This window comes from Trichechus manatus, unplaced genomic scaffold (genome assembly GCF_000243295.1).
Source record: "Trichechus manatus latirostris isolate Lorelei unplaced genomic scaffold, TriManLat1.0 scaffold00205, whole genome shotgun sequence".
NCBI lineage: Eukaryota > Metazoa > Chordata > Mammalia > Sirenia > Trichechidae > Trichechus > Trichechus manatus.
Genome location: NW_004444141.1, coordinates 658406 through 675330, shown reverse-complemented (window position 1 = coordinate 675330; position 16925 = coordinate 658406). Strand labels below are relative to the sequence as shown.

The following is a 16925-nucleotide window of genomic DNA, read 5'->3' as shown; positions in this document are numbered from 1 at the left end:
TGAAAAACTAGTTTGATGTGGCTTGGGCTGTCTGTGGTTGGCTTGCTTATTTGGCATTCGTTTCCATGTTTTCAGAAAGAGTGGTTCCAGTCCTGCCTGTGGCTCTGGCATTTAGGGAAGGTTTTTGAAGGAGGTGGTGAGTGGGGAGAAGGGAAGTTGAGCTCTGTGCTGCCCTGACCCCTGGAGCCCTCTTCCTTTGGAGCGATGGAGAGCTGAGTTCCCTGCTCCCAGGGTTCGGGAGCCAGGGACGTAGTAGGAGGCTTGGAGAATGGGAGGCCACCAAGGCCTGACTAATGTGAATTCTTGCCCCCTCCCAGGGATATGAGGAGCCTGTCATAAACGCCAGAGATTGCCTTCCACAGAGACTAACAGACCAATGTGCAAACATGAAGTCCAATCCTGCCATCCAAGCTGCCATCGACCTCACAGCGGGGGCTGCAGGTAATCCCAGAGAAGAACAAGCCCTCTCTGTCCCTCGAGCACTTCCTAAAAGCAAGGGCAAGTGAACGCAGTGTGAAAATATTATCTTTTTCACTCATGAAACAATATGCTTTAAGCACAAAATGCAGCCCTTTAATGGAAGTGTGGTATTGTGTTCACAGTATGGCAGAAGGTGGTGTAGGGACCATTATATTAAAATTTCATGAGTTAGGGTTGTGGGGAGTAGGATTACCCCCAGTTTACAGATGGAAGACATCTCAGAGATGAAGTCACTTGCCCATTGTCACATGGCTGGGATATGCAGGTAATGGACCCCAACCCAGGTGTGGCTGTCTTCATAGCCCTGTAGTGCAGAATAACACTGTGTCCTCCCTTTGGGGAAATACTGTTATTAACTAACCAGTTGCTGTCGAGTCGACTCTTGACTCCTGATGACCCCACGTGTATCAGTAGGACTGTGCTCCATTGGGTTTTCAATGGCTGATTTTTTCAGAAGTAGATTGCTAGGACTTTCTTCCAAAGCACGTATGTGTGGACTCAACCCTCCAACCTTTTGATTAGCAGCTGAGCACGTTAACCATTTGTACTACCCAGGGTCTAAAGAAAGGAGGGTGCCCTTTAGAAATGTCTTTGGAAAATAGGACTGATATTACACATTGTCTTAAAGGCCTGGAAGAAGAGGAGAGGTCAGAGGATTTGCTGGGCCCTAAAGAACTGGGGAGAGTTTTCGTGGGACTTCCCAGGCCAGCTGATCCAATGCTGTCAGAGCCCCTCCTTCTCTCATCCCACGTAGTTCTTAAATCGTTGTTGAACAGAGAGCAGAGTATTTTTCCATGAACCAAAGGTCACCCAAGGTAAGATAGCGAGGGAGGCGGGAGACAGCATATTACAAACACTGATAAGCAGCAGTGGGCAACAGGTGGTTTCCAAGTTAGAGACCACGGTGTGTCCCAGCCTGAGGAGCAGGGGCACAAAAGGCAGAGGGCCTCCCTGGGTGCCAGCCCGAGAGGCTCTTAGCGTACCCAGTGGCTCTGGGTTGGCCCCTCGTCCTGCTGTGGAAGCAAGCTACAGTCCCCTAGACCCCATGCACCCTTGGTGGAGGATGCTGTGAGAACAGTCGTCTTCCTCAGGCATCCTTTACCATCACATGAACGCTGGGCTCAGTTTTTGTCTCTGTAGTAGGAGAGCATCAAAGCACTCAGAGATTCTCAGTTTTGGGGATTATGTGTCCTATCAAAGAGCTGGGATCTACTTTGATAGAATTAAAAGGCTTACTTTTCCTAAAAAGGCACTTGTGTGTGTATAGGCATTTAGGGGCCACATTTGCAATTTATAGTATGTTTTTAAAGATTAAATTGCAACAGGATTATCGGGAGTCCAGTATGTAAGACATTTGCTGGTAGATGTGCTTGTACAGTATTGAACATTAACGTGTATCAGGCCCTTATACGTAAACCAGAAAAAAACCTGCTGCCATCTAATCGATTCTGCCTTATGGCGTCCCCATGTATGTCAAGTAGAACTGTGTTCCATACCACCACTTATATTTTCCTGATAACTCTGGCATAGGTATTCTCCCTACTCTGGCAACCCATGGACAACTCTTCACTAATGTTGATCTGCCTCAGGTTGTCTGACTTCAGACAACACCAGGAACTCCCTTTGCAGTGGGTCTGTGAGCTGGGGTTGATGAGGCTGATATGGGGGCTGGGTATATGTGGTGCCCGTTAGTGACCCATAAGGACCTTTGTTCTGACCATGAGGTGGCGGATGAGAAGCAACAGTCCCATTCTGGAGGGGTCACAGAGTCTTCAGGTGATAGAGCTTAGAGGTTGCTTTAGAGATCATTACGTGCATGGAACCCACTATAGTCGAGTTGATTCTGACTCATAGCAACCCTAAGACAGACTAGGAAAAAGGACCTGCAGACTGCTTCTGAAAAAATTTGCCAGTGAAAACCTTATGAATAGCAGCGGAACATTGTCAGCTATAGTGCTGGAAGATGAGCCCCTCAGGTGAAAAGGTACTCGAAATACAACTAAGGAAGAGCTGCCTCCTCAAAATAGAGTCAACCTTAATTACTTGGATGGAGTGAAGCTTTCGGGACCTTCATTTGCTACTATGGTGCACAACTCAAAATGAGAAGAAACAGTTGCAATTATCCATTAACAATCAGAATGTGAAATGTTCAAAGTATGAATCTAGGAAAATTGGAAAGCATCAGAAATGAAATGGAACGCATAAACATCGATATTCTGGGCATTAAGTGAGCTAACATGGACTGGTATTGGCCATTTTGAATCAGACAATTACAGGCCTACTCTGCTGGGAATGACAAATTGAAGAGGAATGGTGTTGCACTCATCGTCAAAAAGAACATTTCAAGATCTATCCTGAAAAACAACACTGTCGGTGATAGGATGATATCCATATGCTTACAAGGAAGACCAGTTAATACAACTATTATTCAAATTTACACACCACCCACTAACATCAAAGATGAAGAAATTGAAGATTTTTACCAACTTCTGCAGTCTGAAGTTGATCACATACAATCAAGATGCATTGATAATTATTGGTGATTGGAATGTGAAAGTTGGAAACGAAGAAGGAACAGTAGTTGGAAAACATGGCCTTGGTGATAGAAATGACATTGGGAATCTCATGATAGAATTTTGCAAGACCAACAACTTCTTCATTGCAAATACCTATTTTCAACAGCATAAATGGCAGCTATACGTGTGGACCTCACTGGATGGAAAACACAGGAATCAAATCAACTACATCTGTGGAAAGAGAAGATGGAGAAGCTCAATAGCATCTGTCAGAACAAGGCCTGGGGCCGATTGCAGAACAGACCATTAATTGCACATATGCAGATTAAGTAGAAGCTGAAGAAAATTAAAACAAGTCCACAAGAGCCAAAATATGGCCTTGACTATATTCCACTTGAATTTGGAGACCATCTCAAGAATAGATTTGCATTGAACACTAATGACCAAAGATCAGATGAGTTGTGAAATGACATCAAGGACATCATACAGGAAGAAAGGAAGAGGTCATTAAAAAGACAGGAAAGAAAGAAAAGACCAAAATGGATGTCAGAAGAGACTCTGAAACTTGCTTTTGAACATAGAGTAGCTAAAGCGAATGCAAGAAATGATGAAGTAAAAGAACTGAACAAAAGATTTCAAAGGGCAGCTCAAGAAGACAAAGTAAAATATTATGATTAAATGTTGAAAGACCTGGCATTCAAAAACCAAAAGGGAAGAACACGCTTGGCATTTCTCAAGCTGAATCAAGCCTCGAGTTGCAATTTTAAAGGATTCTATGGGCAAAATATTGAATGACTCAGGAAGCATCAAAAGCAGATGGAAGGAATACAGAGTCACTGTAGCAAAAAGAATTGGTTGACAACCATTTCGGGAGGTAGCATATGATCAAGATATGATGATATTGAAGGAAGAAATCCAAGCTTCACTGAAGGCATTGGCAGAAAACAAGCCTCCAGGAATTGATGGAATACCAATTGAGATGTTTCAACAAATGGATGCGGTGCTAAAGGTGCTCACTTGTCTATGCCAAGAAATTTGGAAGACAGCTACCTGGCCAGCTGACTGTAAGAGATCCCTATTTGTGCCCATTCCAAAGAAAGGTGATCCAACAGAATGTGGAAATTATTGAACAGTACCATTAATATCACATGCAAGTAAAGTTTTGCTGAAGGTCGTTCAAAAGTAATTGCAGCAGTACATCAACAGGGAACTGCCAGAAATTCAAGCCGGATTCAGAAGAGGACGTGGAACAAGGGCTATCATTACTGATATCAGATAGATCTTGGCTGAAAGGAGAGAGTACCAAGAAGATGTTTACCTGTGTTTTGTTGACTATGCAAAGGCATTCAGCTGTGTGCATCATAACAAATTATGGATAACATAGCTAAGAATGGGAATTCCAGAACACTTAATTGTGCTCATGTGGTACCTGTACATAGATCAAGAAGCAGTCGTTCGAACAGAGCAAGGGGATACTGCATGGTTTAAAATCAGGAAAGGTGTGGATCAGGGTTGTATCCTTTCATCATACTTATTCAGTCTGTATGCTGAGCAAATAATCTGAGAAGGTGGACTATACAAAGAAGAATGTGACATCAGGATTGGAGAAGACTCATCAATAACCTGTGATTTGCAGATGACACAACCTTGCTGAAAGTGAAGAGGACTTGAAGGACTTACAGATGAAGATCAAAGACTACAGCCTTCAGTATGGATTACACCTCAACATAAAACAAAAATCCTCACAACTGGACCAATAAGCAACATCATGATAAATGAAGAAAAGATTGAAGTTGTCAAGGATTTCATTTTATTTGGATCCACAATCAACACCCATGGAAGCAACAGTCAGGAAATAAAATGATGTATTGCATTGGGCAAATCTGTTGCAAAAGACCTCTTTAAACTGTTGAAAAGCAAAGATGTCACTTTAAGGACTAAGGTGCGCCTGACCCAAGCCATGGTGTTCTCAGTTTCCTCATATGCATGTGAAAGCTGGACAATGAATAAGAAAGACCAAAGAAGAATTGATGCCTTTGAATTATGGTGTTGGCAAAGAATATTGCATATACCATGGACAGCCAAAAGAACAAATAAATCTGTCTTGGAAGAAGTACAGCCAGAATACTCCTTGGAGGCAAGGATGGCGACACTTTGTCTCACACATTTTGGACATGTTATCAGGAGAGACCAGTCCCTGGAGAAGACATCATGCTTGGTAAAGCAGAGGGTTGCTGAAAAAGAGGGAGACCCTCAATGAGATGGATTGACACAGTAGCTATAACAATGTTCTCAAGCATAACAACGACCGTCAGGATAGCACAGGACCGGGCAGTGTTTTGTTCTGTTGTACGTAGGGTCGCTATGAGTCAGAACTAACTGGATGGCACCTAACAACAGCAACATGCACATAGAGACTGAGCAGAAAACCCCTAATGCTTTATGGACACAGGCCCCCCCTCCGACCCCATGGAAGTGATTCCTTTCTAAGAGCAGAGCCAGTTGTGGTCAGGGTAATGTGGGTGTAGCATAAGTGGATTCTTCTTTGTGTCTCTCCTTTTTCTTTTAAACAAAGCTTTTCCCACTAACAGCTTAGCTCCTCTAATGGAACCTTCTGGGAAGTTGTCCTCTCTGTCTGCAGTTGCTGTAGGAGACAGCTCAGGTGGGTGCTCTGGAAGGATCTGGAGCCCTAGGCAGCTGGAGGAGGGAGGATCCGAAGAAGATAGGTAATTGGATAATTGATGAAATGAGGCTGCGTGGATCTCAAAAGTTAAACAGCCTTAAAGGGAAACCAGTTCTGCTCTGTCATGTGGGGTTGCTATGAGTTGAAATCGACCTGATGGCATCTAACAACAACAACAGCAAGTAGTAGTAGTACTTTAAATTTAGTAGTTTAACAGCTATAAAATAATGTGGTCACTACTTTCATTTGGAGTCCCTGGGTGGTGCAAACGGTTAAGGAGCTTGGCTGCTAACCAAAAGGTTAGTCAGATTCCCCCAGAGGTGCCTTGGAAAAAAGGCCTGGTGATCTGCTTCTGAAAAATCAACCATTGAAAACCCTATGAAGTATAGTTCTACTCCGACACACATGGAGTCACGATGAGTTGGAATCGATTCCATAGCAAGTAGTGATGATGGTACTTTATTGCAGTATGCCTTGTTTAACTGGTATAGCTGGGGGATGTGGTATTTTAGATAATTGTTTATTTCCTCAAATGCCAAAGTTAAAAACCAAAAAAAAAAAAATTTTATTGTGCCGAACTATAACAAAACACCTGCCATTTCAGCCATTTTTCCGTGCACAATTCAGTGACATTAATTATGCTTACCACATTTTGTAACCATCGCCACTGTCCATTTCCAAATTTCAAAAGCCTTTTTTGACTGAAATGTTTAAAAACTCGTATGCTTGTTTGCCCTGTTCGGCTGAGCATTTATGAAGTGCCTCCAGAGGTGCTGGGTTCTCACCCCTGGTGGGTGGACCCTTGTGGCTGTGTGTCTGTCTCTGTTGTGAGCTCTCTGCCCTCGTGTGGACTGTCCCTTCACCACAGACACAGTCCCTGCCCTGAGAGAGTCCGCAACACCTTGTAATTTGCTGACTCTTACCGTGTTGAGGACTGCAAATCCAAAAACCCAACCTCGTTAAAATGCTGGTGAAAAATGGTACAGGTGTCCCTCCTATAGAGTAAAACGCATGACCTTGTGATGCCAGTAAAGAATTCAAATGTGGTGTCACGTCTCTTAAGAAGAATGAGATGATCCCGAGTATGCCATCTAAACAAGTGGGGACAGTTAATTCCTGTAGGATTCATTGCCTTGCTGACTCTGGGTCTTTGGGAACCTGCTAGCTTTTGGTGCAGTGGGTGGTGCTGGTTTCAGCATAGTCAGTGCCCATGTGAGGTGGAGCTGTCACAGTGCCGTGTGGTAAATGGTATGGGCAGTGGGGTAACCTCCACGGACGAAAGGAGAGAAGCCACCCGTCTTCCCAGTGTTGGAAATGTAACTGTTACAGATATTCGGCAAGTACATAGAGTAGTGACCTCTGATGTGAGCACCCTCCAGGGTGATGGAGTAAAGGAACTGAAAACCTCCAGCTAGTTAAAATAGGAATGCTTTGAATGAAATGTTTTAGTCAGTTCATCCACATCTGTTGTTAGGTGCCATCGAGTTGGTTCCGACTCATAGCAACCCTTTGTGCAACAGAACGAAACACTGCCCTGTCTAGGTTATCTGAATTGTGTGCCCACCTTAAAAATTCTGATGTTTTCCTCTTCTTCTGGAATAATTAAATTATTTTGGTATAATTAGGGTCCTATTTTATTCTAGCCCAGCAGTACCTGGGAGAGAATAACTCTCAGTTAATTAAAGTTTTAGTAAGTGATATTTCTCTAATTCAGAGTGGGGATAGTTGGACAAGACAGGTGAAGTATATCATTACTCTCCCAGAAGCGAGCAGTCATGATAGAATCACAGAGGCCACACTCTTCATTGGTTGAAAGGAGACAACAGACAGGTTCCAGGCTCTTTAGAACTTTCTCTTTGTCTTCCAATGTGTAATTGAGAGTTGTTCTGAACAGCACCCCGTCTCTGCTTTCCACGACTTAGTTGTAATAATTATGTATAAAGCCAAAGTTACAAAGTTACATTTTTTAAAATATTTATATTCTCATTTTTTGCAAGAGGATAGTCATCTCTTCAGTTTTGATGGAGGTTTAATAGTCTCATTAAATGATTATTATGTTTCCTGATAGAAGCTGGAGAAGTCCGAGATACCTTTGCTCTCAGGCCCAGGGGGACAGTGTTGTTACCTAGTGGCAGTCCCTGAGGTGCTGGCCCCAGGCCAGGGACAGTGGATATTAACCAGTGGCCCTGGAGTCGATGCTGACGCACAGTGACCTCCGGTGTGTCAGAGTAGAACTGTGCTGCATAGGGCTTTCAGTAGCTGCTTTTTCCTAGTTAGATCACCTGGCCTTTTTTCCGAATTATCTCTGGGTGGACTCGAACCTCCAACCTCTCGATTAGCAGTCAAGTGCATTAAACGTTTGCACCACCCAGGGACTCCCTGGAGTTGTTAGAGTTCATGCTGTTCTTAAGTTCAGAATATTTACAGAAGGGAATGTCGTTCAGATTTTGCTGTACAGGTAGTCCCTGACTTACGATGTATTTGATTTACGACGAACCGCCCTTCACCTTCTGTTTTTTTGTTTTTTTGGTGCGTCTTGTAATTAGTAGTATGTACTACATACAGTGTTGCAGTGCCTAAACTGCTGATGTTATCATTCTCAGATGTTCACTCACAGATGGTCAGTGTTATGGTTTATAAAGATACTGATTTTTAAAAAAGGCAGTAATAATGAAAACTAAAAAATGAGGCGTTTGACTTACATCAGAACCTGCCTATGACAGAGTCAGGGACTACCTGTATTTAAACACTCTTCTTGTATAAAAACATACGAATATAGGATTCATTCATAATCAAAAGGAAATTGCAGTCCATTCCCTAGCTAAAGATAAATCATTAATTGGTAGAGTCCAAATTAAAGAGGTTTTTCCATAGGGTCAAATATTTAGCTCTTCAGGGATTAATTAGCCAGACTCCTTGCTTTTCTTCACCTGTTGTGTGTTCACTGTTATTTTCTGAGAGTTGTCAGTACTTTCAGTGCTTTGCTTAAGTGAACTGGAGAGATTAACTCTTCCTAGACTTCCTTTCCTTTAAATAGCTCTTCCCTCTCTCTCTCATACACACACAGAGTGACTGCCATTTATTAACCACTTATTGTCTAGCAGGCACTATGTGAAAGCCTGGTGTCATCTTACTCCTCACATCACATGTGTGAAGTGGTGCACATGAGGCTAAGGAGTTCTGTCACTGGTCCAGGACCTCCCAGCTAGTCAGAGACCCAGGCTCTCCACCACTGCCGATGGTCCTAAGCATGCACATTGGCTCAGCAGGCGTCCTGTGACTTTGACTGTTGACCACACGTCCATCTCCCCTTCTGAGTGTGGGCTCCTGCAGGGCTAAAGCTGGGTGCCTGGCACATCAGGGACCTGTGTAATTTGCTTACTGAACTCTGCTAGAGGATTCAGAGGGAAAAGAGGCCAAAAGGAACCGAAGCAAAGGTAAGCTCTGGAGTGGACTGCTTATCCCTCCTTCATGGACAATTGCGGCTGTGCTCTAAAGCCAAGCTTCACACATACCTGAGAAGAATTCTGTCCTGAGCTACCTTGGGGTGGCACGGACTGTGACATGCTATCCTGAGCTACCTTGGGGGTGACATAGACTGTCATGCTAGCCTGGGCTACCTTAGGGTGGCACAGACCGACATGCTGTCCTGGGCTACCTTAGGGTAGCACGGACTGTGACATGCTGTCCTTAGCTACCTTGGAGGTGACACAGACTGTCATGTTAACCTGGGCTACCTTAGGATGGCACGGACTGACATGCTGTTCTGGGCTACATTGGGGGTGACATAGACTGTCATGCTGTCCTGGGATACTTCGGGGGTGACATGGGCTGTTACCTGTTGTCCTGGGGGGGGGTGCAGGCTGTGACATGCTGTCCTGGGGTGGCATGAGCTGTGACCTGCTGCCCTGAGGGGGTGCAGGCTGTGACTTGCTGTCTTGGGTGGGGTACAGGCTGTGACATGCTGTTCTGGGGGAGTGTAGGCCATGACATGCTGTCCTGGGGGGGTGCAGGCCATGACATGCTGTCCTGGGGGAGGTGCAGGCTGTGACATGCTGTTCTGGGGGAGCGTAGGCCATGACATGCTGTCCTGCGGGGGTGCAGGCCATGACATGCTGTCTTGCGGGGGGTGCAGGCTGTGATATGCTCTCCTGGGGGGTGGAGCAGGCTGTGACATGTTCTTGTGGGTGGGTGCAGGCTGTGACATGCTCTCCTGGGGGGGGGTGCAGGCTGTGACATTCTGTCCTGGGGGGGCGCAGGCTGTGACATGCTGTCCTGGGGGGGCGCAGGCCGTGATATGCTTTCCTGGGGGGTTGCAGGCCGTGACATGCTGTCCTGTAGGGGGTGTAGGGGGTGTAGTCCGTGACGTGCTGTCCTGGGGGCGTGCAGGCCATGACATGCTCTCCTGAGGGGTTGCAGGCTGTGACGTGCTGTCCTGGGAGGTGCAGGCCATGACGTGCTGTTCTGGTTTGCAGGGGGCACCGCATGTGTTCTGACCGGGCAGCCCTTTGACACAATGAAGGTGAAGATGCAGACATTCCCCGCCCTGTACCGGGGCTTCACTGACTGCTGTCTGAAGACCTACTCCCAGGTGGGCTTCCGGGGCTTCTACAAGGGCACCAGCCCAGCACTGATTGCCAACATCGCGGAGAACTCTGTCCTCTTCATGTGCTACGGCTTCTGCCAGCAGGTGGTGAGGAAAGTGATTGGATTGGACAAGCAGGCAAAGCTGAGGTGAGCAGAGGACACTGACACGGTTTTGTTTGTTTACAAAAAACCCCACTGCTGTATAATCAAGTTTTCTGTGATTATAAAGTCATACATTGTCATCATATAAACTTTTTTCTTCATCATCTATTTTATTTTTATTGTTGCTGCTGAGAATATACACAGCAGAACATACACCAATTCAACGGTTTCTACATGTACAATTCAGTGACATTCATTACGTTCTTCGAGTTGTGCAGCCATTCTCACCCTCCTTTCCTGGGTTGTTTCTCACCCATTGACATAAACTCACTGCCCCCTGAGGTTCCTATCTAACTGTTCAAGTTGTTGTTGTCAACTGACCACATATAGATAGACCTTAAAAGAGTACAGTGTTCCAGGCAGACATTTTTTAATAGTTAAGCTAAACTGTGGTTTTAAGACTTGAGGGAATATTCTTGGTTTAAGGTTTAAGATTTAAAGATTGTCTCAGGGCAGTGGTTTCAGGGGTTCATCTGGCCTCAATAGCTCCTAAAAGTCTGGCTTCCATAAGAATTTGAAATTCTGTTCTGCCTTTCTTCCCTTTTGATCAGAATTCTTCTGTAGGAATCTTTAGTTGCAATGTTCAGTATTGGGTGCTGGGCACCATCCAGTTCCTCTGGTCTTATGGCAAAGAGGGCAGTTTTTCATGGAGGCAATTAGCCACGTATTCCATTTCCTTCTGCTATTCCTGACTCTCCTTCCTCCTCTGTTGTTCCAGAGAGACCAACTGCTGAACCTTGGGTGGCCACTTGCAAGTTTTTAAGACCCCAGGCACTATGCTTTGAACTAGGAGGTACAACAGAAGCACTAAACATGATATTAGGCCAGTTAACCGGGATGTCCCATGAAACATGACCCTAAACTTCTAAACCTAGCAACCAAATCCCATGAAGAGTTTGGTTGTACATAAACAACCTAGCAGCTACTCTTTTTTTTTTGTCCTTGTTGTAAACATATCACACAACTTTTGCCAGTTCAGCTTTTTATAGGTGTACAATTTATTGACAGCAGTTAATCAGCTGTGCAACCCTTCCCTTAATCAATGCGATTTTTCCTTCACCGTAAACAAACTCAGTACTCCATAAGCAATAACTCCTCCTTTCCCCCTCCCTCCTACCCTGGTTGGTAACGACTAGTATACTTTGGTCTCTATACATTTGCCTTTTCTTGTCATTTTATATTAATGAGGTAATATTATATTTATTCTTTTTGTGATTGACTTATTTCACTCAGCATAGTGTCTTCAAGCTCCATCCATATTGTAGCATGTATCAGGACTTCATTTCTCCTACAGGCTGATTAGTATTCCATTGTATGTACATACTACATTTTGTTTATCCACTTATCTGTTGATAGGCATTTAGGTTGTTTCCACCTTTTGGCTATTGTGAATAGTGCTGCAGTGAACATTGGTGTGCATACAAGTCTCTGTTTAAGTCTGTGCTTTCAAGTCTTTTGGGTATATACCTGAGAGTTGAATTGCTGGGTCTTATGGTAGTTCTATTTTTAGTTTTCTGAGGAACAGCCACACTGTTTTCCACAACAACTATACCATTTTACATTCCCACCAGCAGTGGATCAGGGTTCCAGTTTCCCCACATTCTTGCCAACATTTGTTATTTTCTGTTTTGTTTAGTTGTTATTTTTTTAAGTTGTGTTCAAAATATACACAACAAAACATGCACCAATTCAACAATTTCTATGTGCATAATTCAGTGACATTGATTACATTCTTTAAGATGTGCAACCATTATTACTAAACTTTTCCACATCATTCCACCACTGTTAACGTGTTTTTTTTTTTAAATCTTAGCCATCCTAGTGGGAGGGAAATGGTATCTCATTGTGGTTTTGATTTGCATCTCTCTGATGACTAATGATTTTGAACATCTTTTCATATGTTTGTTGGCCGTTTGAATGTCCTCTTTGGTGAAATGTCTATTGAGGTCCTTTGCCCATTTTATGACTGGGTTGACTTTTTGTTGTTGAGTTGTCAAAGTTATGTGTATATATTTTGGTTGTTAGAGTCTTGTCAGATATATGGTTTCCAAAGATCTCTTCCAGTCGATAGGTAGTCTTTTCACTTTTTTGGTAAAGTCTTTTGATGAACAGAAGTTTTTAATTTTATGAAGTCTCATTTATTTATTTTGTCTTTTGTTGTTTGTGCTTTCTGAAAAATTATATTGGATAATCCATTGCTAAAAGCTAGGCCTGACAGTGTTGCCCCTGCATTTTCTTCTAAAACTATTATGATTTTAATTTTCACCTTTAGGTCTTTAATCCACTTTGAATTTATTTTTGTCTATGGTGTGAGGCATGGATTCTGTTTAATTTTTCTGCATGTGGAAATCCAATTTTCCCACCACCATTTGTTAAAAAGACTGTTCTTTCTCCATCGAATAGACTTAGCACCGTTGTCAAAAATCAGTTGACCGTAGATGTGTGGGTTAATTTCTGGACTTTGAATTCTATTCTGTTGGTCTGTATGTCTATTATTATACCAGTACTTGGCTGTTTTGATTATTGTAGCTGTATAATATGTTTTAAAATCAGGAAGTGCGAGTCCTCCTACTTCGTTGTTTTCTTTCAACATTGCTTCAGTAACTTGGGGCCTCTTGTCATTCCATGTAAAGTTGAGGATTGGTTTTTCCATTTCCGTAAAGAAGGCCGTTGGGATTTTAATCAGAATTGCATAGAATCTACAGATCCCTTTGGGTTTGCATTGAATCTACAGATCCCTTTCGATATTGACTTCTTAACAATATTGTCTTCCAATCCATGAACATGGAACATCTTTTCATTTAAGTCTTTTTTAATCTCTTTCAGCAGTGTTTTATAATTTTCATTGTGTAAGTCTTTCACATTCCTGGTTAGACTTATTCCTAGATATTTTATTATCTTAGATGCTATTGTAAATGGAATAGCTTCTCTAATGTCCCTGGTGTACAGAAACCCAACTGCTTTTTGATTGTTGACCTTGCACCCTACAACTGTGCTAAATTCCTCTATTGGCTCTAGAAGTTTTCTTGCGGACTGTTTGAGATTTTCTGTGTATAGGATCATGTCATCTGTGAATAGAGGTTCATCACATAAATTAGGAGAACGCATACTCATTACACGAAACGAAAGCGCTCCTGACCCACACCGAGATTGAACCACCCTATGTTTTTGTTCTCAAGGAGTATGCACTTCAAACACTGGCCACGGTGCTGCCTCTCTGTGGGCAGTTGTGTGCAGCTCAAACCATAGATCAACTTGTGACCCAAGTTTTGAGTTCCATGTCATCATCAAAATACACCAAATAGGTTTGATGAGAAACGTGGGATTTTAGAAAGGGTCTGAGGCATCTGAGAAGATGCCAGCTAACCCACCATTTCTTTAGCTGGGCTGCCCCAGACATCAGACCTTGGTTTGTGCTGGGTCATCCCTTGGGTATTTATTATAGAGACTGAAATGGATTTGGAAACCACTGGGATATTTAGCTATCATTCCTATGAGCACTGATTTATTTTTAAATCATTTAAAATGGTTATATCAGCTTCATGGTGGCAAAGGGCAGCCCCATTGGTTGTTTTGGTAGGAGTTGGAAACCCTATTGCAATTATAGGCCCCACATGATGAGTAAATCCCTTTGTACAGAACTGTTCTCTGGATAGACAGAGCTTCTACCATGATGGGCGACACTTGTTTTTAGTGTCCTGGGACTGGATGAAATTGCCCAGGGAGACAGAGCTAAAGAAGAGGCTGTACATGGAACCCTCGGGCCCTCCAACATGTAGAGGTTAAAAAACTAGTTGCTCTCGAGTCGACTTGTAGCTCATGGCGACCCTATATGTGTCAGAGTAGAACTGTGTTCCATAGGGTTTGTTTTTCTTTTCTTTTCTTTATTGTACTTTAGGTGAAAGTTCACAGCTCAAGTTAATTTCTCATACAAAATGTTTATACACATATTGTCATGTGACACTAGCTGCAGTCCCTACAATGTGACAGCACACTTCTCCTTTCCACTCCAGGTTTCCGGTGTCCATCCAACTAGCTCCTGTCCCTTCCTGCCTTCTCATCCTGCCTCTGGAGAGGAGCCACCCATTTGGTCTCGTGTATCTGCTTGAAGTAAGAAGCACACTCTTCATGAGTGTTATTTTATGTTTTATAGTCCAGTCTAATCTTTGCCTGAAGAGTGATCTTTGGGAATGGTTTTAGTTCTGGATTAACAGTGTTCTGGGGGCCATGGCCTCAGGGGTTCCTCTAGTCTCAGTCAGACCGTTAAGCCTGGTCTTTTTATGTAAGTTTGAGTTCTGTTCCACACTTTTCTCCTGCTTAGTCAGGAGCTCTCTATTGTGTTCCCTGTCAGGGCAGTCATTGCTGGTAGCCAGGCACCATCTAGTTCTGGTCTCAGGCTGATGGAGTCTTTGGTTTATGTGGCCCTTTTGTCTCTTGGGCTAATATTTTCCTTGTGTCTTTGCTGTTCTTCATTCTCCTTGCTCCAAGTGGGTTGGGGCCAATTGATGTATCTCAGATGGCCGCTCGCAAGCTTTTGAGACCCCAGACACCCCTCACCAAAGTGGGATGCAGAACATTTTGTTAATAAACTTGTTATGCCAGTTGACCTAGATGTCCCCTGAAACCATGGTCCTCAGACCCCAGCCCCAGCTACTCTGTCCCTCAAAGTGTTTGGTTGTATTCAGGAAACTTCTTAGCTTTTAGTTTAGTCCAGTTGTGCTGACCCCTCCTGTATTGTATGTTATCCTTCCCTTCACCCAAGATGATTCTTATCTACCCTGTAGTGAATCTAGGGTTAGTGAATTTCCCTCTCCCTCCCTCCTCACCCTCATAACCATCAAAGAATGTTTTCTTCTGTGTTTAAACCTTTTCTTGAGTTCTCATAATAGTGGTCTCATATAACATTTGTCCTTTTGCAACTGACTAATTTCACTCAGCATAATGCCTTCCAGCTTCATCCACGTTGTGAGACATTTCACGGATTCTTCATTGTTCTTTTATCGTTGTGTAGTATTTCATTGTGTGTATGTACCATAATTTGTTTATCCATTTGTCTGTTGATAGGCACCTAGGTTATTTCCATCTTTTTGCTATTGTGAATAGTGCTGCAATGAACATGAGTGTGCATATATCTGTTCGTGTTACGGCTCTTATTTCTCTCGGATACATTCCAAGGAGTGGGATTGCTGGATCCTATGGTACTTCTATTTCTAGCTTTTTAAGGAAGCACCAAATCGATTTCCAAAGGGGTTGTACCATTTTACATTCTCACCAGCAGTACATAAGTGTTGCAGTCTCTCCACAACCTCTCCAACATTTATTATTTTCTGTTTTTTGGATTAGTGCCATCCTTGTTGGGGTGAGATAGTATCTCATTGTAGTTTTGATCTGCATTTCTTTATTGAGCTTCTTTCTAGCTGTTCTGTCATTCACTGAAAGTGTTGTGTTGAAGTCTCCTACTACTACTGTGGAGCTGTCTATTTGTCTTTTCAGTGCTAGTCAAGTTGTTTTATTTATTTTGGAGCCCTGTTGGTGGGTGCATAAATATTTATTATGGTTATGTCCTCCTGATGTATTGACCCTTTAATTATTATATAGTATCCTTTTTTATCCTTTGTGGTAGATTTTACTTTAAGGTCTATTTTGTCAGAGATTAATATTGCCCCTCCTGTTCTTTTTTGAGTGTTGTTTGCTTGATATATTTTTTCCATCCTTTGAGTTTTAGTTTGTTTGTGTGTTTGAATCTAAGGTGTGTCGCTTGCAGGCAGCATATAGATGGATTGTGTTTTTTTATCCTGCGACTCTCTGTGTCTTTATTGGTGCATTTAGTTCGTTTACATTTAGTGTAATTATTGATAGGTATGAGTTCAGTGCTGTCATGTTGATGTATTTTGTGTGTGTGTGTGTGTGGCGTTGAGAGTTTCATTGTTCCACTTAATTTTCTGTGCTGAGTCATTTTTATGTATTTTCATTTCATCTTGTTCATTGTTGTTGACTTTGTATTTGCTGAGTCTTTATATTTTTCTCCTTTTTATTTTGATGTGTAGGATTGTTAGTTTCCTTTGTGATTACCTTAAACTTTACCTTTGTTTTTCTAAGTGTAAACCAATCTTTTATTTCTTGATATTGCCTTAACTTCCTCTACATATGAAAATTCTATGACTGCACCATTTATTGCCTCTTTTTTGTTTTAATGTTGTCATCTTTTACATATTGACATGTCTGTTTCCCTGTTTACAGTTTTAACTTTGACTTCTTCTTGTGACTTCCCTATCTGGTTTGATATTTGGTTGTTCTGCCCTGTGTTCTAATCTTGGGTTGTTATCTGACATTATTGATTCTTTAACTGGAGGACTCTCTTTAGTATTCCTTGTAATTTTAGTTTGTTTTTTTACAAATTCCCTTAACTTCTGTTTATCTGAAAATGCCCTAATTTCACCTTCATATCTGAGAGACAGTTTTGCTGGATATATACTTCTTGACTGGCAATTTTTTTC

The 16925-nt window shown here is 42.6% G+C and overlaps 1 protein-coding gene across 1 annotated transcript in view; it reads left to right on the top strand.

Annotated features, from left to right (window-relative positions):
- The first annotated feature begins 322 nt into the window (after positions 1–322).
- SLC25A15 (solute carrier family 25 member 15) overlaps positions 323–16925 on the top strand; it is a 29024-nt gene continuing 12421 nt past the window's right edge. Inside the window, exons 1-2 of the mRNA XM_004388071.1 lie at positions 323–441; positions 10155–10413. Coding sequence (XP_004388128.1) covers positions 387–441; positions 10155–10413 — 314 coding nt within the window. The 5' untranslated portion in view covers positions 323–386. The remainder of the gene's footprint in view (positions 442–10154; positions 10414–16925) is intronic.